Source organism: Antechinus flavipes, chromosome 6 (genome assembly GCF_016432865.1).
Source record: "Antechinus flavipes isolate AdamAnt ecotype Samford, QLD, Australia chromosome 6, AdamAnt_v2, whole genome shotgun sequence".
Taxonomy (NCBI): Eukaryota; Metazoa; Chordata; class Mammalia; order Dasyuromorphia; family Dasyuridae; genus Antechinus; species Antechinus flavipes.
The window spans coordinates 263,642,269-263,665,210 of record NC_067403.1 but is presented as its reverse complement, the minus strand read 5'-3'; the positions used below and the strand labels follow the sequence as shown (position 1 = coordinate 263,665,210).

The window sequence follows — 22,942 nt, the reverse complement described above, 5'->3', positions numbered from 1 at the left end:
AACAGGCTGTGTCGGAGGCTTTATCCTCCTAAGCAGCTGGATGTGGATACACGGGAACACACGAGAGAGTGGCCACGGCGGCGGGCGTTATCCCACCCAGAGTCCCAGCAGGGGGGGCTGCAGTCATTGCTCAGGGTCCCATCAGGTCATCTCTAGCCCGGGCCGTTTCTCAGAACTGGGATCCTGGGAGATGCTGCAAGAATGCTCAGCTTTATCTGGAGTCTGGGTCAGCCCACCTCTTCTAGGCAGTCAGGAGCTGGAGCTACTGGTCAGGGAGCTGGAGTTAATGGTCAGAGAGCTGGAGCTACTGGTCAGGGAGCTGGAGTTAATGGTCAGAGAGCTGGAGCTACTGGTCAGGGAGCTGGAGTTAATGGTCAGAGAGCTGGAGCTACTGGTCAGGGAGCTGGAGCTACTGGTCAGGGAGCTGGAGTTAATGGTCAGAGGGCTGGAGCTACTGGTCAGGGAGCTGGAGTTAATGGTCAGAGAGCTGGAGCTACTGGTCAGGGAGCTGGAGTTAATGGTCAGGGAGCTGGAGTTAATGGTCAGAGAGCTGGAGCTACTGGTCAGGGAGCTGGAGCTACTGGTCAGGGAGCTGGAGTTAATGGTCAGGGAACTGGAGCTACTAGTCAGGATGATGCGGGAAAGATTCCTTTCTAGATTCCCACCCTCTCCTAGTTAATAATGTAAATGGCCCTTTAACTCACAAATCCTGGTCCCTTTGAATTCCAATAGAAGATCCGGAAGTGTCCCAGCCCCACCCGGATCTGAGCCAACTTTGGGGCTACACCCAAAGCCCCTCGAACTAAGTCTCCTATTATAAAAAGGCCACGCTGGGAACCCCTCTTTGCAGAGATTCCAAACATGGCAGCCATGTGAGGACCCTCTGTCCACTGGACCCTTTGTCCAGTGCCCTCCTTATCTCTATCTTCACCTAATAATAAACCTCTTTTATCAATCTAGCTCTCGGGACAATAAATGCTTTTATTGGGAACTTGTGCCGCTACTAAACCCCATTTACCACCGTATCCTTGCACCGAATCCAAGGGGGTTGCAGGGGAGCTTTGCTTGACTCCCTGTACCCCAAACCTGCCACTAGACCTTAACCCTAATTTCACTTAGGTCCCCCAAATCTAGACCTCAACAGTTGGTTCCCTGACGAAATCAACACCGGAAGCTAGATAATTTGGTGATCAAACTGGACCCCAACCTTTTTGGGGCACTCAGAACCAATCTGGGTTTGAGCTGTTCAGGCAGTATTCTTCTGGGAAGAATTTGCGTTCCTTTTTGGTCTCACTCTATCTCTAAAGGTAGTGGGGAGAATATCTGTGTTCCGTCTCACCCTACTTCCATTTCGGGTGAAAAAGCTTCTATTTTTACAGATAGCAGGACCAGGCAATGCGGAACTCTGGACAAAGTAAAAGATTTTTTTTTTCTTTCCTTATCTTGCAGTGAACATCCAAAGCCCTGCGGTCGGCACTCTAAGCTCTGGCTCAATTCTTTAGGAATTGCTGCGGATTGACAAAAGGCCTTCTTTTGTCGGCTCTCTGTCTCTAAGAGACACGAGGGAGGCTGCAAGGATTTGGAAAAATAATAAAAGTTTTTACCTGTCCACAATCTAGACATTCCCCTGCCTCTAAAACTTTCCTGGAGCAGATGCTTTGCTTGAGGAAACTCCCTCGGTCCAAATCCTTTGGAGAGACAAAGGCCCTTCCTTTGCATCTCAATGCATTTCTATTCTTTTTTCATCACCAGATAGTCCTGTTCTCCAGCAGGAACTGTTGAGACACGAGAGGAAGTGTCTCTTTAACTCCACCCCAGACCAAGGAGACACGTGGCTGTTTTGGGGACCCCACTCCTTTTGGGGGTCCAGGCCAGCGCTCTTTGCTCTGTTCTGGGGAGATAGCCGGAGAAACTTGAGCCCTTCTCCCACTCCACTGTTAAATGCAATGGAGTCTCTAATGGTCAGGCTGTAGCCACGAGGAGAAAGGTCACTGAATTGGGGTGAGTTTAGAGAATGTCTCTGACCATGGCAGCTACTCCCTGGACAGGGGTAAGCGGTCTTCCCTTCAGGTTTTGCTCTCCCAGCAAGATTTGGGGGCTTAGATGAGCTGCCCCGCCCTCAAGTTCCAGCTGGAATTGCCAGAGGAGCCCTCGCCATTCAAGACGCACTGCGCTGGGTAAGATGGCAGCTCTTCCTCCCCCCTCTGGCCTTTCCTCCCCCTTCTTCCACGGAGTGGGGAGTGTAGAACTCGGGGCCTGTTTCAGACCTCTCCCATGTGGCTTGGTAACCTGCCATTTAAATGCTCCTCTCCTGTCCCCTTCTTGGGGTTACTGTACAGTGGGGAGATTGGGGACTCAATCTTAATCTTCTCAAATCTCCGGAAAGGTTTTCCCCAATTTTTAAAATAGAAGTTTGCTAGCAATCTGGACAAGTGAGCCGCGCCCCTTCCAGACCTTTACCTGGCTCTTAAAGCCGCAGCTTCCAGCCCTCAGGAAGTGTGCTCGTCCCATACATTTTAAACGGGACTCGGTTTCCCTGATTTGGTCATCCTGCGTGAACTGTAGAAACCTCAGAATGATGCTTTTGCACACTCACAAGACTGTCTACAAAAATGGGATTCTAAACTGCTCTCGGTTTTTTTTTTTTTTTCTTAGCCTCAGGGCACTATTTAAAACCTTTTCTTAGCTGCTTGTGGAGAGATAACCTAGGTAAGCCAGGCTAGGTCTCTCTCTCTCTCACTGACTTTGCTACCTAACCCTACAGGTGGGAACTCTTGCTCCTAATTTTCTTAGTCCTAAAACCTTTTGCTTTTAGCACACTCGGTTCTATTCTTTTCTGGATTGGCATTCTATGTCCCTGCCAACAAAAGGTTTTTTTTTTCTGGGCTCCAACCCTGGCCAGGTTGCAGCTTCAAGAAAGACCTTTGCAGTGATGGCTGAGGAGTAAAATTCCAGGTCAAGGCAAATTACATTCTTTAGAAGATGGCTTTTTTTCTTTTCTCCCCTCATTCCTTGACTGCAGCAAGAAATGAGTTAATGGGAGAAACTGAAGCCATTTAAGAATTCGGTGAATCCCTTTAAGAAAGAAGTCTGTCTTTCCCGTCTGCTTTTCTCAAGTTCTCTAGACTTGTTCCCTGTTTTCCCTCCCTCATTCTTTGAGAAGTTATTGAGGGACTAAGATGGGAATGTAAAATATAGGTTATTAAAACAAAATGCTGGTAGTTTACCTTCCTACTTAGATGATGAGTTTTCTCGAGGTATTGGGTAATTTGTAACTGAGTTATGCCTTAAAATTTGTCATCTCTGTTGGGCAATTATAAGTTATATGAAGTTTGGTTCAGTTACTTGCAAACCTTGAAGTTTAAAGTTTAAAAATTTTTTTTCTTTGACTTAAAAGATCTGTGTAATGTTAAATTTAAAACTATCTACTTAGATAAGAAAGATAGCTGTACAAGCGTAAACCCTTTACTGTGATTCTTGAGAACTAGATTCATCTGAAGCCCTTGATTAATGATAACTGATGTAGAAGATAAAATCCTTTGGGACTGCAGCTAATATTTGCTGGGAGTTTTGAGTTCAGGTGTGATTGCAAAACTGCCTTAAGTAGCTATTTTAATTTGAGGCCAGACTTTGGCTGCTGCTATGAATCTTTTAACCTTTTTTACTTCCTGGGGCTAGTTTCTTTATCTAAAGGTTTACTTCGCCCAAGTACTCAGGGCCACTCCCACCTTGTCTTTTGAGAAAGCTGGGAATCTCATCGCTCTGATTAGGCTTAGGCCTAGAGCCTTTGATACTGTATGTTGATGGAAGGCAGGGCTAGGCCCCTGACTTGCTGCTCAAGGAGCCCAGGGCTATGCATACTGTCTAGTGTTAAGAGAGGAGCTATTGAAAGGAGAACCCACCCACTCCTACCACATCTCTCCTTTGCTACCTTGCCCTCAATGTTGGTGGCCCTCTTAGGAGGTTTCCACTGAGGCAAACCCACCATGTCATGCTTCTATAACGGGGGGCAGCTCAAATGCCCGGGCTAGTTTGAGCTCGCTGGGAGACTCCGGCAGTCTTGGGGGGATTCGTCGCTCACAGGACGCTGTGAGGACGAAATCCTGGTTTTTTGGCAAACGGTCCTCTGGGAGGGCCCTTTGTGACACCTTCTAGAGACGTCTAGGAAGGTTACGTTATAGAATGCGAAAGTTTTTGGGTTTTGCCATGAATTAGCTTTCTTCCCCATCCCTATGGAGATTTTAAGCTGTCTCTTAATGCAGAGACAAACACTGGGCTCGAGAAAAATGCCTCATTCTCAACACCTGAACTCTGAATAGATTAGCTGAATTCCAATCTCTTTGGAAAAGTCCATCCTTTAAAGGGCTTTTTTCTTTCTAATCCTGGGACTGATTAACACTTATGCCCTCAGGCAAAAGCGTGAGCCAAAACACACCCAGCACGATTGTCTCTTTAAAAGCTGAAAGACTCAGCCTAGTGAGAGCTAGGACCCACCCACCACCTCAACTTTTTTTGGGTTCAAACCTCAATGTTTCTTCCCCTCTGCTGCTAACAGCTCTTGTTTCCCTTTAACTCTAACCTGAGATACTGAGCTCTTTTCTCAGGGCAACTTCTGCCTCCTGAAAAAACATTTGGAGTGGAAGCGTCGTTTAATACAAATCTCTCCCAGACTTAGTCCTATAGGTGTCCCTGGAAACTGTCCAAGGAGATCCTAGTCTCTGTCCTGAGTTCAAGCAGGAGGAACAATGGAGAAACTGTGTCACACCACAGGGGCTGAATTGGCCCCCGGCGTCCTGCTCCCCGGTAGGGAATTGGGGTCTGGCCCTGTTTCCCTTTTTATCCCAGGACAGTCCCAACACCTCAGGGGTTAGTAAGCTGGGTGGGCAGTGCTGAGATACTTTGTACTCCCTCTGACCCCTTCCACTCCTCCCCCATAAGAGTGGGGAAAGTGGGGAGAAGGCTTAGGATCTTTGCTTATTGAGGAACCAACTCTTTTTAAAGAAAGGCAGCACAGTTAAACGATTTCTAAGAGCTTCAATTGCATTCTTATCTTGATTAGATATATAGGCCTCCAGTTTCCCCTGACTTCTTAGTCTACACCCTGAACCAACACCAGGAGAAATTAGCTTATTTCCTGGAAATTAAGAGTGAAAGGGCTAAATTCGAGGCTACTTAACACTTTTTACTATAGACAAATAATCTTTGGCTCCCAGCATTTTCTCCTACTTCTCCTTGTTAGATGGGCCATCAGCATTTTTACAGGCAGCCCACAGAAGGGACCTGATGCATCTCCTGCTGTCGGCCATCTCCATCCTGGATGACACCGGTTTTAACCTGCTCCCAAGATCTGGGCTTCAACCTTTGGACTCTCAACTGCCCTTCAGCCTGGAGAACACGGGACAACTGACTGGGAATAACTGACCGGGACACACACTCCGTAGATGTCCTGCTGCCATCCCCAAACCCCACACCTCACGCCTCACCTCCTGGCATGAACCCCAAATCTCTACGACCCTTGCCAGCTCGAAGCAGTTAAGAGGAGATCGGCACCCCTTTTCCCACATGCCTTTGGAGGTGACTGCTTGAGGGGGGGATACAGAGGGGACCCCTGAACTTGGAAAATCCTGGAAGGAGAAAATCTTCAATTCTGTCTCAATAAGAGACTTTGCCCCATGTCTTTTTCCTTAAGAATTTAAGTTCCAACTGTTTGAGGGGGGAATGATGCGGGAAAGATTCCTTTCTAGATTCCCACCCTCTCCTAGTTAATAATGTAAATGGTCCTTTAACTCACAAATCCTGGTCCCTTTGAATTCCAATAGATCCGACCTGTTCCCAGCCCCACCCGGATCTGAGCCAACTTTGGGGCTACATCCGAAAGCCCCTCGAGCTAAGTCTCCTATTATAAAAAGGCCATGCTGGGAACCCCTCTTTGCAGAGATTCCAAACATGGCAGCCATGTGAGGACCCTCTGTCCACTGCACCCTCTGTCCGGTGCCCTCCTTATCTCTATCTTCACCTAATAATAAACCTCTTTTATCAATCTAGCTCTAGAGCCAATAAATGCTTTTATTGGGAACTTGTGCCGCTACTAGACCCCATTTACCGCCATATCCTTATGCCGAATCCAAAGGGGTTGCAGGGGAGCTTTGCTTGACTCCCTGTACCCCAAACCTGCCACTAGACCTTAACTAAACCCTAATTTCATTTAGGTCCCCCAAATCTAGACCTCAACAAGGGAGCTGGAGCTAATGGTCAGAGAGCTAGAATTAATGGTCAGGGAACTGGAGCTACTAGTCAGGGAGCTGGAGCTAATGGTCAGAGAGCTAGAGTTAATGGTCAGGGAACTGGAGCTAATGGTCAGGGAACTGGAGCTAATGGTCAGGAAACTGGAGCTAATGGTCAGGGAGCTGGAGCTAATGGTCAGGGAGCTGGAGCTAATGGTCAGGGAGCTGGAGCTAATGGTCAGGGAGCTGGAGCTACTGGTCAGGGAACTGGAGCTAATGGTCAGGGAACTGGAGCTAATCCAGGTGATTACTAAAGTCATTAACCTCCCATTTTTACAAAGTTATGTTCTAAATGTATAAAAAACCTAAGTGGGTTGTATGCCCCCATATGTATGGATGTGCACATGTATCTTGAATATATATGTGTGTGTATATGTGTCTATACAGAAAAAATAGACAAATAGAAAAAGAGCCCTGACTCCAGAGCAGTTCCGGCCGGAGCCAGAGACCCCCCAGAGGGAGCTTCTCATCTGAATCCGAGTCTCTCTCCGGGAAGAGCTGAGCCGCCGTGGTGGGCGACAGGACCAGGGCAGGGATGTGGAGAGACCCGGGGCATCTGGGAGCTCTCAGGAAAGGAGCAAAGTTTAGAGCAATCTGCTACCCAGGGGTACACTGGGAACGGGGGACCCCAAAAGGTCAGAGGGGATGCCTTTGTCCCCATGGACCCCCATTCTCCGCGAAGATTCCATCCCGAATCAAGGAGGTAAAGCAGAATTTACAGATAGCTCTGATAATGAGAAAGAGGGAGCTGTCCGAAGGGAACAAGGGGAGTGAGAGACCTGGGCCCGACTGGATGGAGGAAGAAGGGTGTGGAAGGAGGCAAAGCGGTTACAGCGAGGGAGGAAGAGGGCTCCCCGGCAGTGGGGGCACTGAACCAGGGAAGGGACCGGAGCCTTGGGGGGCCATGGTCCCGGGCTCTAGAGGGGCATTGTGGGAAAAAGGAGGCCCCAAGAGAGGGAGGCTGCTGCTCAGAGCCCAGCTGGCTGCCGGAACAGAAGGGCCAGCGACTAGTGCACCATCAAGGTGAGTCAGACAAGGGCCCTCAGCCGACTCCCAGGAGTGTGGATTCTCTGGACCAATGACCCGGGGCCCTGGAAAAGCGGACGGGGGTGTTTGTTGAGTCTAGTGCAGTGAAGGAGCGCGGGAAATGGGGAGGAAGCCCAAACTAGCAACGAGCAATGACAGCCTGATTTGGGGCCGTCAAACTGCAGGTGAGCTCGAGGTTCCATCCTGGGCAAGCATAGGAGAGCAGTAAAAGGGGACCAGTGGAGAATGAGGAAGGAGGGAGAAGAGGACGGAAGGCAGAGAGAGGTGCTCCCTGGGGAACTCCTTAGGGGGGACATGCGGGTCACTGCCTGAACCTAGGAGGCTCGTTCTGGGGAGGACGGATTCGGCTGGTCCTGTTCTGCCTCAGAGGCCTGGGGCGGGGGATCCCGGCTCAGACACACCGAGCCTAGAGGCTGGAGAACACTTCCAAACTGTACAGGGGATGCCTGGGGGGCAGAGACTCCAGAGCCCCCTTGCCCGTGGGTTTGCAGGATCTTTGCTCTGCTTTGTGCCAGAGGCCAGATTATTTCCAGCCTGGAGGCCCGGATTCCGCCCCTGATTTACTCCTGAGGGGACTGGGAAAGCGGGAACCCCAGCCCCGGGGCTTTGTCCCAAGCCCTTCTGCACTGGGAGGAGAAGGCAGCCTTCCTGACCTTGGGCTTCTTCCTAGTCTGGGAGGTACAATCCCGAACAACCAGAAGGCAGCCGGCTTCCACGGCCTTGGGCCTCTCTACCTGCCCCTTGTCCTTCTGGCTCGGCCACACGTGCCCTGTCCAAGGGTCAGGGCCCCAGAGGGGCCCCAGCAAACACCGGACTTTTCACAGCCTATTAGCCTGGGGGGCCCACCCTCAGAACCCCCCAGGAAAGCCGGGGAAGTTTGTATTTTATAGATGTGGACTGAAGAGGCAAGGGCTTCCTTGGGGCCCACAGCAGTGGAGGAAGAGCCCGCTCCCACCTCCCCCAGCCAGGGAGCGCTGCTTCCCAGAGTCTCCTGCGGGAAGGGGGCCCTCGCCCACTGCCAGCCCCCAAGCCAGGGCTCAGGACTGGGGGAATCTATTTAGAATATTTATTTATTCTTTTACGTGACAAGACACAAAAATTACAACTTTTTAAAACTCTTGTTCAGAAAGAAAAAAAATATACTTCTGTAAGCAGCAGCTTTGGAAAGTACAGGTTTGTCTGGGGTTCGAGGGGCCGCACAGCCCCCTCTGGCAGTCGGCCTCAGGACGAGCCTCCTGGGCGCCGGGCGGGCCAAAGTTAGTGTCACTGAGGGTCCCCCCAACTCCTAGCAAGCGGCGAGGGGCAGGCACGGCACTCAGCCTGGGACTTGGGGGCTAACTAAGCTTGTTGGATTAGTTTGGGGGGACCTTCTGAAGTCTACCTAGTCAGGGCCCCGAGACGGGGCTCCCCGAGAAACCCCCGCTCCCGCTGCTGGAGAACAAGGCGGCCGTCCCCCTTACGGACCCCAGCTGGGGTAGGGCTGTGAGCTAGGGAAGGGGAGGGCTGCAAGGTCAGGTGGTCCCGGGCCCCAGCCGGAGTCCAGAGGGAACAGGGACTAAGGGGCAGAGCTCAAGATGACCCTTCCTTCAGGCTCCCTCACCCCCCCAAGATCCAGCTCCCAGCTGGGGGAGGGGAGGCATCCGATGAGGGCCCGGGAGCCCCTTCTCCGGGGTCTCTGCCACTGGGGGTCTCGGGCACTATTCCCCTTCCCCAAGACACACTTACACACACACTCGCACGCTCACAAGTCGGACATAAAAACACGACACTGCACTTAACTGCACACGGAGACGATATCGGGAACCCCCCTCCCCACAAGCCTCCAGGAGCACCCGGCGGGATTCTGGCAGTCCCCGCTCTCAGAGGGCCCCTCCCCCCCTCTGAAGCTCCCAAGGATCTCAGCCAGATCTCCCGTTACTGAGAAATAGGCTCCTCCTGCCTGCAGAAGAGGCTAGAAGACCTCTCCGAGGAAGAAAGGAGCGCAAGGAGCTTCGGGAAGCAAATCCTGGCCCCTGGGTGGGCGTCCCTGGGGTCTAACAAGTCAGGGGCCTTGGAGCAGCAAAATCCTTTAGAGACCCTGATTGGGGGGGGTGGGAGAGGGGAGGGAGCCGCCCCCCCATCCCCCAGGACAGCAGATTGGAGGCAAGGGCCTGGACGGAGGCTGGGGGGTATCTGGGCCCGCCTGCCCCACAGTTGATGCCATTCCCGCTCAGGGTTCCAGCCTGGCCCTCCCACAGAGGGAGCGGTTCCCATGCCCTGGACCCTGCCAGGAAGGCCCTGGGGCAGTGACCAATGGGGCCCCCCAGCCTGAGGCCAGCTCAGAGAGGGGGAGGGGAGGGATACCCAGCGGGTCTTTGGGGGTCCCTCCCCAGCCCAAGTGGGGGCAGGAACTAAGGAATGTAATGGTCTCCATTTTCCACATAAATAAAAAATTGATCCCAGTCACTGCAGGAGGGAGGGGGCCACGCCCCACTTCCCCCCCTGCCACATGGGCGGCCACGCCGAGGACACGCGGGAGCCGTCCCCAGCGCCGAGCTCTCCTTCCGGGGCTTCCTCTTGTTGCTCTAGGGTGGGTCTCCCAGAGGGCGGTGGGTGGGGGCTGGGGTGGGCACCGGGCGGGGCTCAGTCGTGGCGGTGACCCGGGAGCAGCCCCAGCAGGGCCTCGCCGATGCCCACGAAGTAAACCACCTGGGCGATGCCGAAGAGCGGCGCGATGACCAGGGCCCGGCAGTAGGCGCCCTTGAGGAAAGCCGATGGACCTTCATGCTTCAGAATCTTCCTGGGGGAGGAGGGAAGGAGGTGGGCGTCAGGACCCCCGCCCGAGGAGACCCCTCTGCCCCCCTCGTGCCCCGCTCTGTGGGTGCTGCCGCCCCCTGACCTGGCACAGTCCAGGAAGCCCGAGTAGGTGTCCTCATTCACACCGCGCTGCAGCGACTGGAGCCGGGTCTTGACCACTGCTCAGGGAGAAGGTGGAGATGAGGGGGCTGGGAAGGAGGGAGTGGGGGACAGAGGGAAGGAGGGGGGAGGGACTGAGGGAGGGGGCAGGCAGAGAGCCCTCCTTCCCACGCCCCAGGGAGACACTGACCATCGCAGGGGTTGACGGCCACGGCCGCTGTGCTCCCCGCCACGCAGCCCGCCAGGAAAGACACGTAGAAGGGAGACTTTTCCCCCGCTTCCGAGTGGCCCAGCTGATTGAGGTTGGCGAAAAGAGGGAAGTAGACAATGGAGAAGGGAACATCCCTAGGGAAGGAGGGTAGAAGGGTGAGTCTGGAGGGAGAGGTGCCTGTGAACCCGGCCCTGGCCCCAGCCCAGCCAGGCCCAGCCGGCCCCGGCCCATCCAGGCCCCGGCCCAGCCGGCCCCAGTCCCAGCCCTAGCCCGTACCTGAGCAGCGTGGCTCCCAGCCCCTTATAGAGCCCAGCAATGCCCTTGCTTCTCAGCAGCTCCCGGGTCAGCTGGGTGGCCGTGGGGCGGCCAGGGGTGGCGGAGCCCAGCACAGACTGAGCTCCCGCCTCGGCTGAGAGGTGGGCCTGGGTCTCCAGCATCTTCTTCTGAGCCTCTGGGGAAGGGCAGGGGGAATGGGAGGAGCTTGGGATTAGGGGGTTCCCCTCGCCCTCAGGCTGGGGGGGAACCCACCACATACAAGCACATAGGGTTGGCCCTAACCCTGCCCCCCCACTCCGACCTTGGGCCCAGCAGATTCTGCAGCCGCGAGACAGGCTCTCCCCAGGCTAATTCCTCCCTCCCCCCCTCGCCCTGGTACCGAGGCGCCCCGCGTCCTGCAGCTGGATCTTGAGCATCTCCATGGGGGTGGTGACGATCACTTGGCAGGTGCCAGCCCCACAGCCTGCCAGCATCTCCTTCAGGAGGGTCAGCTTCTGCCTGGAGGACAGCAGGGGCGTGAGAGCCGGGTCCTGCCCAGGCCCGGGCCCAGACGGAGCCGCCCGAGCGAGGCGGCCATCGTGGGGAAGCAACGGGTGGGCTCCCTCCGCACTCTCACTGAGACGGGGCACTGTCCCCCAGGAGTCCCTCCCCAGAAGGGCATGAGCCCGTGGGGGAAAAGTGACCCATTTTACAGGTGAGGACGTCGGAATCCTGGGAATTGCGCTGGACACAGGAAGACAGGCTGGAGAAGAATCCAGGCCGTCCGACCCAGCTCCATGGCTGTTCCTCCCGAGGGCGAGGGGCCCAGGAAGGAGGCTCGGGCGGATGGAGCCCCTTCACTGTCCTGTGCCTTGGGGGGGCTTGCCCCTTGTGACTCAGCCCCAGCTCCCTCCCAGAACACAAATGTGGCCATGCCAGCTACAGGCCCACAGGCCCCACCAAGCCGCAAGCTCCCCAGAAAGGACTCGTCTTGGCCCTCCGGCCAGGCCAGCGAGTGGGGGCAGGGAGCAGCATCTCTAGGCACAGGGAACCCACAGCTCCAATAGGTCCCGGGGGCCCCACTCACCCATCCTTGGAAAGGTGATGGCGGAAGAAGTCATTGGCTGCGAGCTTGATGGCCTTCTCTGGGGTGACCAGGGTCAGATTTACAGCAGCGCCTGGGGGAGGGCAGACGAGACTGACTGGCTCACACGGGGGAGGGCCCGTGGCCAGCCTCTCCTCTGGCCCGTCTACATTTCCCTTTCACCCAAATGCTGGTGCCAGGTGGCGGAGGGGCGGGCCGGGTCGGTCACCAGGCTGTCCCTCGGGCCCCGGCCAGCACGCCTCATTCATCCCCTTTCCCAGGGGAGCCTGGCCAGGACTTGAGCTCCTGAGGGTTCCTGGGGGGGGCGATGACCAGGATTCCTACTTTGGCAGTGGCCCCATGTGGTCAGTGCTCCCTCTAAAGCCCCCGGGATGGGCTCTGGAGAGGCTATTTATGGAGCTGCCTGGAACAGTGGGGTCAGTGGAGGCAAAGGACAGTGAGCATGTGAGAATGCACGAGCCTCCCCGGGATCCAGAGCCTCGCGTGATCTGTGGCCCCGGGATCCACGGAGACCCACGTGATCGGTGGCCCCGGGAGTGCTGAGGCAGGGACACGGCCCCGTCCCCAGGACTACCCTTGAGCCTCTTCCCAGCAGCAGCCCAGGCCTCCTTTCCAGCACAGAGCAAGGAGAGCCCCGCCGCTCCAGCTGCAGAGCCCAGGCTCTCTGGGTGAAGGGGCTTGGACCCGGCCCCTCCACATCCATGCCCAGGAGGAGGGCCAGAGATGCTTCCCGACAAATCCACATTTCTCCAACAGCTGGGAGACTGCCATCAATCCTCTTTGTGGCTCATAATCCCCATCAGCTGCCAGCAGCCCACTGGGGGGGGGGGGAACTGTCAGGCTTCTGCCCCACCCTGTCCAGGCCCCAAGGCCCCTTGCCTCAGGCAGGCAGCTCTGGCCAGGGCTGGCCCAAGACTCGGTCTTGGGACGGCTGGTGAAGGGGCTGATGGTATGGAAGGCAGAGCTCAGCGGGGCACTTCCACCTCCAGAGGACCCAAATAGCAGCCTAGTTGGCACTGCGGGTGCCAGGAATAGGCTGGTGAGGGCAGGTGAGAACCAAGCGTGCGAGCCGGGGTGGGGAGCGAGTGCCCCGTCAGCAGCAGTGTCAAAGCGGAGAGCTCGGGTAGACAGAGGCGGGGGGGGGGGGGGGGCTGCCACTGGAGGAGATGTTCCTAGACCTCCTCCAGACTGGGCTTCCATGAGCCTAGGGCCCCGTAGGTGGGGGAGGGGGCAGCTCAGGGGTGTCTGCAGTGGTCCTGAGATACAGCCTGGGGACGAGAGGGGCGAGTTCTCTCCCCCAGATATCCTGTGACTATTGCACTCCGGGTTTAATGTTTAGCCCCTGCTGGGCGTGGGGGGAGCAGTGGCAAATGGGTCTCCCCCAAAGAGCCAGCCTGGAGACGTGCCACTCATAAGGGGGCAGCTTTCCATTCACTGCGTGCTCCGGCACAAGTGGCCCTCTGGGACTCGTGCCCGGGGGCTGCTCTGCCAGCTCTGCCCTTGACTCCTGCCCCAAGGGGAAGAGTGAAGTGGCAGCTATTCCTCCCGCCTCCTTGTTCCCTTGGCAGCTGGACAAGAAGCCAGGAGGGGCCGGGGCTGCAGGATAGCCATACCTTCCGGGGTCAGGCAGTAAAAGGCACAGCAATGGGGAGGAAAGCCCCCCATCCCCCCCAAGAGAGTCAGGCCTTACCTCTGTACATGCCGAAGTAGCCCTCGGAGCGGATGGTCTTGATGAGACAGTCTGACCTGGGCAGGGAGAGCAAGAGCAGGGGTCAGCTCTGGGCAGGGCCACTGGCCTCCACCCCTTCCCAACAGCCAGAGCCTGACTCCCCACCCTCCCTGACCCGGGCAGGGGGAGCAGGAACAGGGGTCAGCTCTGGGCAGGGCCACTGGCCTCTGCCCCTTCCCATCAGCCAGAGCCTCTCTGCCCCAACTAGCTTCTGCTCCAGGCCTTGGCTCACCAAGGGGGGGGGGTAGAAAAGTCCCCAGTCCAAAAGCCCCACTTTCTGGCTTTCCCCCCATAACCCCCATGGACCTTTCTCCTATAAAGTCTTGGGCACTGTACCCCCTCCTCCACTCACATGCTGGTGTAGATGCGCTGTCCATTCTGCTGGTTCTGGAGCCTTGTCTTAGCCAGGTCGATAGGGAATACACAAGTGACCCCAATGAGCCCCGCAATCCCTCCATTGATCAGTTTGGCTGGTAAACTGAGAGGGACGGAAGCAGGTGGGTCAGCAGTGTGGCCCCCATCCCACCAGTGTTCCCAGCAGCGGGGGGAGGAAGGAGAAGGGGGCTGGTCCTCCAGCCAGCATCCTCTGTGCTGCCAGAGGTAAGGAAGGGGAAGGGGAAGTAGGGGGGGAGGGGGAGGGAAGAGGAAGGGTGAGAGGAAGGAGAAAGGAAATAGGGAAGGAGGAGGGAGAAATAGGGAAGGGAGAGGGGGAAATAGGGAAGGGGGAGGGAGAAATAGGGAAAGGAAGGGGGCACGGGGCAGCAACCAGAGAAGGAGGGGAAGGAGGGAGAGGTCCTGGGGAGGGAGGGGGTCCCCTACCTGATCTGTTTCTCAGCCATTTAATGCAGCCTCGAGCAGAGATGGAAGGAGGCAGACGGCGCAACCTGCGGCAGCAGCTGCCACCTTGAGTTCTGTCCTGGGAGGAGGGCGAGGAGGAGATGAGCTGCAGCCTCCGCTGCGTGCCGCCGCCGCCTCCCGGAGGGGACCTCACACATGCCGGCCCTGGGCTCCCCGAGATGTCTAGGGAGGCTTCGCTCCTTGGGGGAGGGGCCCCCAGGATCCTTACCCAATCAGCCCCTCTCCTTCCACACCCATAGGCTCCCAGCTGCTCTTAAAGGGCCAGGCCCGCACCTCAGGCCAGAGCCCGAGTTCTCCCGCTGTAGCATCTCAGTATCTCGTCTTAAAGGGCCAGCATCAGCCTAAGAGGAAGAGTCTCTTCTCTCCCTGGGCCTCCTCTGACCCTGCCTGCTCCCCAGAGAAGCGGCCCTCCGGAGGGACCAGGGAGGCAGAAGCCGGGACGTTCCCTCCCCGACACAGAGGGCGTTTTCGGACTAAGATGGCCACTGCAAGGGCAGGTGGGGGCCATCTGGGTTTGGAGCGAAAAGCACCTGGTTTCAAATCTAAGCTACTTACCAGCTGTGTGACCTTGGACAAGTCACTGCCCTGTAGCCCTCCAATTCCTCACCTGTAAAACGAGGGAAATGGATCAAATGATTCCTGGGTCCCTCTCAGTCCCTCCCCAGGTGGGATGCTAAGCCCTAGACTCCAGGGGAGGATTATTGGGAAGCCCAGATGTGGGTTTCCGAATACAAAGAAACTGTCCTAGAGCCTGCCTAAAAATCTATGGGGAAGAGGAAGGGGGTGTGGAGGCAGGGAAGGGAGGGAGCAGAGGGGAGGTCGACAGGGGCCAGCGACAAGGTAGGTTCCCTTGAGAGATACAGGGGAGGGAGTGGGAGTGGGGAGGGGGCAGGGCAAGCTATCACGAGGAGTAGGGGGGAGGGAGTAGGGAGGGAGGAGAGAATGGGGAGGGGGGAAGGGCAGGGCAAGCTCCCAAGAGGGGCAAGGGAGAGGGAGTGGGGGTGGGGAGGGGCGGAGTCGGGGTGGAAGTGGGGAGGGGCCAGGGTCTCTCGCTGCTCCTCCCGTTTCAGGTCCCCCACCCCCACCCCCGCCCGGGTCCCCCTCAGCCTTATTTCCAGACACACAAATGCATCCAGGACTGCCCGGAGCTTCCCACACTCGCAGCCAGCTCGCTCCCCTCTGCACACAGCACCTTCTGGGAAATGTCCCAGAGCCCTTTGAAAGTCCCACAATCAGTGTGGGGAGGTGGACAGAAGGCTGCGAGACCTGGCTCTCCTCCAGATCGGGCCGCGGCTTCCCGTGTCACCTTGGGGAGTAGCCTTTCCTCTCGGGCCTCAGTTTCCCCCTTTCAGGAAGGGTGGAACCACCAGCGATCGCGGTGGTTCTAACCCCGGATTCTCCCGGGGGGAGACGAGCAGTCTCGCTGCGGATTTGGGGAATCGGGAAACGGCCTGAGCCCATCTTGGCCAGGTCCCCGGTCCCCGGCGCCTGAGGAGGGCCGGACTCGGGACCCCGGCGCGCTACTCCTCCATCGCTCTTCGGGCGGGGGGCAGTGCCGGTGGCGGACGGGGAGGCCTGCGGGCCCCCTCCCTCCCTCCCGCAAAGAGGGGTCCGAGGCGGCTCGCTCCCCCCGAGAGCAGCCCGCAAGCCGGGCTCCGCCGCCGCGCCCAACCCTCCCCCCCGCCCCGTCGCCTCTCCGCGGCTGCCCTTTACCTGCTTTCGGCTTTTTGGGGGCAGTTCTGCACTGAGGCGGGAGGTGAACAAAGCTGTCCCCTCCCTCCCCGCCCCAAGGATCCTCCCCTCCCCCCGCCCTAGCTGGGTCCTCGCTCAGCCCTCCGGTGCCCCGCCGGGCCCCCTGCGCCGGCTGTCTCAAGCCCTCCTACCTGCCCGCCAGCCTCCTACCTGCCCTCCAAGCCTGGCTCCGGCGGCAGCTCCGGCTCCAGCTCAGCCAGAGCAGAGATAAAGGCCGGCGGGCCCGGGGGAGGGGCGGCTCTGGCGGCGTCCATTGGCCACAGAGCCTGGGGGCGGGACGGCTCCGGGGAAGGGGCGGGGCACCACTTTCTCTTTCGTTTCTGCGGGGGCGGCGGGGGTGGGGGGGCATGGAGTGAAGAGGGTCTGGGGCCAAGGATTCGGGTCTTTCACTCCCGGGCCAATTCTGCCCCCCCCCCCCCTTGCCCGGAGGCTCACAGGGCCCTCAGAGCCGATATCCGGCTTCTAAGTTACAGCAGAGCCGGACCCTGAACCCGGGCGTGGGGGACAGGGACTTTGGAAGGCGGGGAATTCGACCAAAGGGCGTTCGGGACCCGCCGGGATAGGCCTCGGTGCGCTCCGGCTAGACCTAGACCTGGGTTCGAGTCCCCCCGGGACACAGGCTTGGAAGCAGGTCCGAGTCGCCTCCGTTTCCAAAGCGGTAGCTCAGGAAATCCTCCAGGAACGAGGCTCTGGGGAACTCACTAGCCAAACGCCCAGAGAAGGGGCCGGGGACCTGTGTTCATACACGGCCGCTCCCACTGGGCCAGAAAGGGCAAAGCGGCTCCTGTGCCGGCCGGCTTCCTTCCATCCCCAAACTAGCTTTGCGGGAGGGGAAACCGAGGACCAGCCGCAGTGGGCATCCCTGTGTTGGAAACATGCTAGGATAGACACCTGGGAACCCCCGCATTTTCCTGGGTGGGAGCGGAGGGTCGATTCCCATCCATGTAATAATAACAAGAACAAAAAACGCTAGAGTTGATATAGAGGGAAGTTCTGCAAAGGATTGTGGATACTGGGGCGCTGGGGGGGGGAGGGAATGCAGCCGTGATGGAGTCTAGGCCAGAGGAAGCTGGAGGATCCAGGGGTGTGGGGCCTGGAGCCCTGGGCCAGCTGGAGGAGCCGGGGATGTGGGGCCCGGAGCTCCAGTGGGATCAGAGCAATCTGCAATTATTTTGTGGAAGAGCTACCGGAGGGATGGTGGAGGGAGGCAGATGGAGGCCCCAGGGGGCTTCAGCCAATTGCTTGGCTGACTTCATTGTGCGTGGGAGGTAGGAGGTGTGTGTGTGATATGACATGAGGGGTGGATGGACGGTGGGGGTGGGGAGTGTTAAAATGGAAGGGCCAGTGAGTTCTCTCCAGGAGATGGTGACCATCGCAACATGTTTCCTCCTGGAGCTAGAAAGGCTCCAACCAATTTCCTGCGGCCTCCAGTGCAAGGGAGAGGCTGTCTCATGGCTGGAATGTGGCCCTCGGCAGAGGCTCCCGCCTGCCCAGAATGGCAGCAGGCTTCCTCCGGCAGACAAGCTCTCCAGGAGCTCAGGTTCTTTCTGGGGGCGTCCGGAGGTCCCTAACATGCTCCTGGGGGAGGGGAGCCTGGGCTCTCAGTCTTGGCCAGGCCTTGGGGTCTTCCGCTGCCCTCTCCCCCTCTCCAGATCCCACCCATTCTTCAGGTATCATGGCAATAACGTTTATACGTGGCTTTTAGGCAGGGGAGGCCATTCTTCTCACAACCACCGGGGCAAGTAGCTATCAAAAACCTGTATTCTTTCCATTTTACAAAAAAGGAAACTGAGGCAGAGTTGCCCTGGCCTGGTCTAACTTCAAGTCTCTTTCAGGTCCTGACCCTTGCATAGTGACCGCTCCCTCTCAATTTGGGTCGATCCTTTTGTGAGGATTGGAGGGCAAAGGGCAGGAGTCCTTCACAGAGCTCCCTCTCCGAGGACACTCCCTGCTCCCTGCTTTGCCCTGCCAGGTTGTGATCAGGACTGTTTAAAGCCCCCCTCCCCCATTCCCACAGCTGCCCCCACCCCTCCCACTCCCGGGACAGGACAGCACCCATCTTCATCTTTGTGCATGCAAGGGCAAACACAGAAGCCCCTTCTTCCCCCTCCCCCGCAGGTGCAGTGTTTGCTGGATCGAGCTGATGAGGAAACTGAGCCAGCGGCAGAGAGAGCATGGGAGGGGTCAGGGCCCGGCGGGGAGAGTTAGCTGCTGCGTTCTCCCCTTCTCTCTGCCACACAATGACACAAAGTCCCAGGCGGGGAGGGGAGGAGGAAGAGGGTGGCTGCTCGGGGTCCCAAGACGGGGAGAATTGGTCAAGACACCTTGTGGCAGAATAGCTCAAGTTCTGGGCCTGGGGTCAAATGCAGCCTCAGATAGTTACTAGCTGTATGACCCTGTAGCCTCAGTTTCCTTATCTGTAAAACAGGGATAATAATAGCCTCTACCTCTCAGGTGAGGAGCAAATGAGATGTTTGTTTAAAAGCACCCAGTGGTACTATATAAATGCATGAGCTTAATCTTGGTCTAGTTCTTTCCCCCCTTTGGGACTCAGTTTCCTCCTCAGTAAAATGAAGGGAGTGGCTGATGCGCTCCGGTGCTCGCTCTAGAACTCTCCCACCTTTAAGCCACCTAATGGTGGCCAGGGCCCTGGCCAGGAGAGTCGAGCCAGTATTTAACCCAAGGGAAGCTGGGGTTCAGCAAGGAGGGAAGGGGCCTGCACAGCTTGGCACCGACTCACAAGTTTTGGGCTTGGAAGGGACCCCGGAAGCCTTGCCGTCTGCACCACACAAGAAAGGGCTCCCTGCTCACAGAGGGGGAGCAGGAAAGGAGGCTCTGCTCATGCTGGGACTCCTCAGGAGCAGGTTTTTCTTCTCCCCGCCCCCAGCCCAAATTCGTCTCTCTCCATTTCCCCCCACAACACCTTGGACGGGGAGGGGGTCTCATCCTTTTCCCACAGGCCCCTCCTCAGACACCGGGTTCAGAGCCAGGGCTCTGGAGTCAAGTTTGGTCTCAGGCACCAGAAGTTGGGTGACCCAGGGGTTAGCGCAGCCGGCGGGGAATCTCCAGGAGGACACTTCCTAGCTGTGGGGCCTGAGCTTTCCCCTGTTTGCCTCAGTTTCCTCATCTGCAACATGATGTGGAAAAGGAAATGGCAAAGCAGTCCAGTCAGAAAATCCCAAACTGGGTCACAGAGAACGGACACAATGGAGAGCACTGAACGACGGCACTTGGAAGCCATGACTGGCTGAATCATCTCCCAGACTCCATTTCTGCCTCCGGGGCTAATAATAGCACCTGCCTCCAGGTCTGGGTGAAAATCAAATAAAGACAGGGACAGGACTGCTCAGGGAATGCAGCTTTGGGGCCCTCCCCTCCCCTACTTCGCAGGCTCCACAACAACGGCTCCAAGGCTGGCTCTACAGCCAAGCTTCCCCCTGCAGCACCACTGCTCTCTCTGGCGGGCAGCCGCCTCCGGGCGCTCTCCAGTGCACGGCTGCTCTTCCTCCAAGGCCCCGGCTCCTCCAGCTGGGGCGGGAGCAGGCTGCAGCAGGGTGGGAACCTCCCCCCAATATGCCAGCTCCTATGTGTGTGTGTGCAAATGTGTTTGTACATGGGGATTGTGTGTGTGTGTACTTGTGTGTCCATGAGTGTGTAAGTGTGTCTGCATTTATGTGAGTATATACCAGTTCTTGTGTGTGTGCGTGCAATATGTGTGTACATGGGGATTGTGTGTGTGTGTACTTGCATGTCCATGAGTGTGTAAGTGTGTCTGCATTTATGGGAGTATATACCAGTTCCTGTGTGTGTGCATGCAATATGTGTGTACATGGGGATTGTGTGTGTGTGTACTTGTGTGTCCATAAGTGTGTAAGTGTGTCTTTTATTTATGCGAGTATATACCAGTTCCTGTGTGTGAGCGTGCAATATGTGTGTGTACATGGGGATTGTGTGTGTGTACTTGTGTGTCCATGTAAGTGTGTAAGTGTATCTGCATATTATGGGAATATATACCAGTTCCTGTGTGTGTGTGCAATATGTGTGTACATGGGGATTGTGTATGTGTGTGTGTATACTTGTGTGTCCATGAGTGTGTAAGTGTGTCTGCATATTATGGGAGTATATACCAGTTCCTGTGTGTGTGTGTGTGTGCGTGTGTGTACTTGTGTGTCCATATAAGTGTGTGTGTCTGCATATCATGGGAATATATACCAGTTCCTGTGTGTGTGTGTGTGCACGTGTGTGCAATGTATGTACATGGGGATTGCGTGTGTGTGTATACTTGTGTGTCCATATAAGTGTGTGTGTGTCTGCGTATTATAGGAGTATATACCAGTTCCTGTGTGTGTGTGTGCAAATGTGTTTGCATAAGGGGACTGCATGTGTGTGTGTGTGTGTGTGTGTGTGTGTGTGTCCCCAAAGGCTTCTTGGCCATTCCCCAGACTGGGGCAGTCTGGCAGAGTCCAGAGCACCCAATCTCCACCCCCACCCCCCCAGCTCTCTCGCTCTCCGCATCCCTTTCTAATCCCCCTTGCCCCAGCCCAGACCCTGATTAATTGCTAGGGCAAGGCTCTGATCAGCTGACCTGGGCAGGGCTGTAAGTATCGAGGAAGGGCAGGAGAGCCCCCCTGCCCTATCTGCCAGGCTGGACTTTGGGAGGGGAGGAGCAGAGGACAACCTTCCCCCTTTAGGACAGTGAGAGCCCAGATGTCTGTTCCTTCAGCATGGCCCCTCTCCGGGGCCCAGCTTCACCCTGGCCCCTTCAGGGAGGCCCAGAGAGCCCGGGCTTCCAGGAGCTCAGCTGGGACTGGACCCGGAGTCCTCTGGGAGCTCGATATAGAAAAAGGAAGCTGGGGACCAGGGAGCCCAGGGCCCGGGCCACAGGGGAGGGGCAGGCTCCTGAGGGTGCTCCTCTCTGCTTTTCTTCCCACCCCATCTCCCTTCAGAAATCACGATTCCTGAGAGTGCTCCCCACTCCCTCCCCCCAGCTCCATCTGCCACAACCGGGGCCTAACCACACACAACCCTTGTTCTGTTGTCATGGAAACACGCTGTCTGTCTGCTTTCATCCTTAGTCTGGGAAATGGGAACTCCCTGAGCATTCTCATCCCGCTCCTGCCCTTCGCCAGGCTGAGAAGGTCTTTCTTGCATCCTTCTCTTCCAGTAAACTGAGGCAGCGGAGGGCACTCAGCGGGGCCGCAGCAGGCCAGGCTCCGAGTTCTGAAGGTGTCCATCCCAGCCCTAAGCTTGCCCCTTCTACTCCTCGTTCCCGATGCTCCCTCTGGAGCCGGGGCAGGACGCACTGCGCAGAAGGCCAGAGTCCCCCTTCCCCCCACTCCCACCCCCTCCCCCCCCCCCCCGGCCCGCGGCAGACCCGAAGCAGAACGAGGAGGCGCCCCCTTTCCCTTCTAGCTTTGGAGCTTAGAGAAGGGGAGGGCGGGGGGGGGGGGAAGGGGGGGAGACGCGGGCTGAAGGTGCCCTCCGGGCCAGGATGGGGCCCGGGGACTGAGGGAGCGCTTGCAGCGTGTGAGCGGGGTCCCTCCGGGCGGTGCTGGGGCGCCCCTCGGGCTCCAGCCCTCAGAGCGGGCCCGCCGGGAGGAAGCAGACACGGCCGGGAGGAAGCGGACCCAGGCCTGTCTCCCTGTTCTGCGCTCGTTCCTCCCCGCGCCCTCTCCACGTGTGCTGACCCGGAGGCCGGCCCGAGCTCCCATCTCCCCGCCGGCTCCCCACGGTCGCCTCTGCCCAAGCAGGCCGCCCGGGACACGTGTGCGCGAGGTAGGCGAGCAGGGTACAGCCCGGGCCGGACGCGCGCACGCGGCCCCGAGGATTACAGAGGGAGCATCGGGCGGGAGCGCGTCTCCCCTCTTGCCTTCCCGTTACAGCCCCCGCCCCCGGCCCCTCTCCGGCCGGCCCTGGGCACGGCACTCACCGGGCGAAGCTCCCTCGGCTCCGGCTGGCGGTGACTCCCGCCCTGGCACCCCGGCTGCCCTGCCGCGCTCGTTTGGCCGCTCTGCCGCGTAGTGCCGGGCGGTGCGGAGTGGGGCCCGGCCCTCCCTCCCGCTCCGCCCCCGGCCCCGCCCCACTCCCCCGGAGGAACTGGGGGCTCCTTTTCGTCACCTCCGAGTGAGCGGCGGAGGCTCCCGCAGGACACCGCGGGCCCTAGAGCGTCCTACCTCGGGGCAGGTCGGAACCCCCCAAGGTCTTGGCTCGGGGGAGGCTGCAAACGCACGTGGAAGTCAGTCCGAGGAACGCAGGGCTGTCGCCCTGGGGGCCGGGGGACAGCGGACAGGCTCGGGACCAGCTTTCCGGGGCAGCACCGCCGCTGGCCCCGAAAGCTGCGCTGGCCGATGGCCCTGAGGACCACCTCGGCGCCAGCCGGGGCTCCGGGCTCCCCCTAGTGCCCGCGGAGCTCTGCACAGCCCTCGGGAAAGGGGTGAGCCTCCAGAAGAGCCGGTATCCTAAGTCCCCCAGGCCGAGCTCACCCGGGGTGCATCTCTGACCAGTCACACCGGGGCTCGGCCTCCCTTTTGAGGCTTTTCCTCGGACTCCCTTGAGCTCAGATCCTATGATTCTCGAGGAGGGGCCTTCCCCAAAGCCAGCCTTTTCCTCGCCATCCCCTTGCTCCCGCACCTCTCTCTGCCAGGAGCCCCTCTCCCGGACCCCTTCCCTCCATCGGCGTCCCTGCTTCGCTGAGTCCCTGGCCCAGGGCCCGAACCAGATCTGTGAGTGGCAGAGGCTGTCAGAAGGGCCGCGGCTCCCTCTCCCGCTGGGAGTCCCCCCGCCTGTCATCCCACTGGTTACAATGT

The 22,942-nt window shown here is 58.0% G+C and overlaps 1 protein-coding gene across 2 annotated transcripts; it reads right to left on the bottom strand.

Moving 5' to 3' along the window:
- Positions 1-8,383: 8,383 nt before the first annotated feature.
- Positions 8,384-22,176, bottom strand: SLC25A22 (solute carrier family 25 member 22). Of its 2 annotated transcripts, none has more exons than XM_051963781.1 (11): positions 22,066-22,176; positions 14,940-14,991; positions 14,346-14,442; positions 13,879-14,004; positions 13,488-13,543; positions 11,780-11,870; positions 11,093-11,211; positions 10,714-10,888; positions 10,417-10,571; positions 10,210-10,285; positions 8,384-10,110 (listed from the first exon to the last, which is right to left on the bottom strand). In XM_051963781.1, exons 3-11 carry the CDS (start codon positions 14,363-14,365, stop codon positions 9,954-9,956), a joined length of 975 nt encoding a protein of 324 aa, XP_051819741.1. In that variant the 5' UTR covers positions 14,366-14,442; positions 14,940-14,991; positions 22,066-22,176; the 3' UTR covers positions 8,384-9,953. The 2 variants fall into 2 exon arrangements, with proteins under 2 accessions (XP_051819741.1, XP_051819743.1); XM_051963783.1 differs by lacking the exon at positions 22,066-22,176 and adding an exon at positions 16,287-16,308.
- Between the last annotated feature and the right edge of the window lie 766 nt (positions 22,177-22,942).

Excerpts from the sequence above, each read along its gene's own strand:
- SLC25A22 (XM_051963781.1), bottom strand. The coding sequence starts at position 14,365 with ATGGCTGAGAAACAGATCAG. Across the intron at positions 11,212-11,779 it reads CATCACCTTTCCAAGGATGG|GCAGAAGCTGACCCTCCTGA; the intron begins GTGAGTGGGGCC and ends GCTGTCCTCCAG. Across the intron at positions 10,572-10,713 it reads CTGGGAGCCACGCTGCTCAG|GGATGTTCCCTTCTCCATTG; the intron begins GTACGGGCTAGG and ends CTCCTTCCCTAG.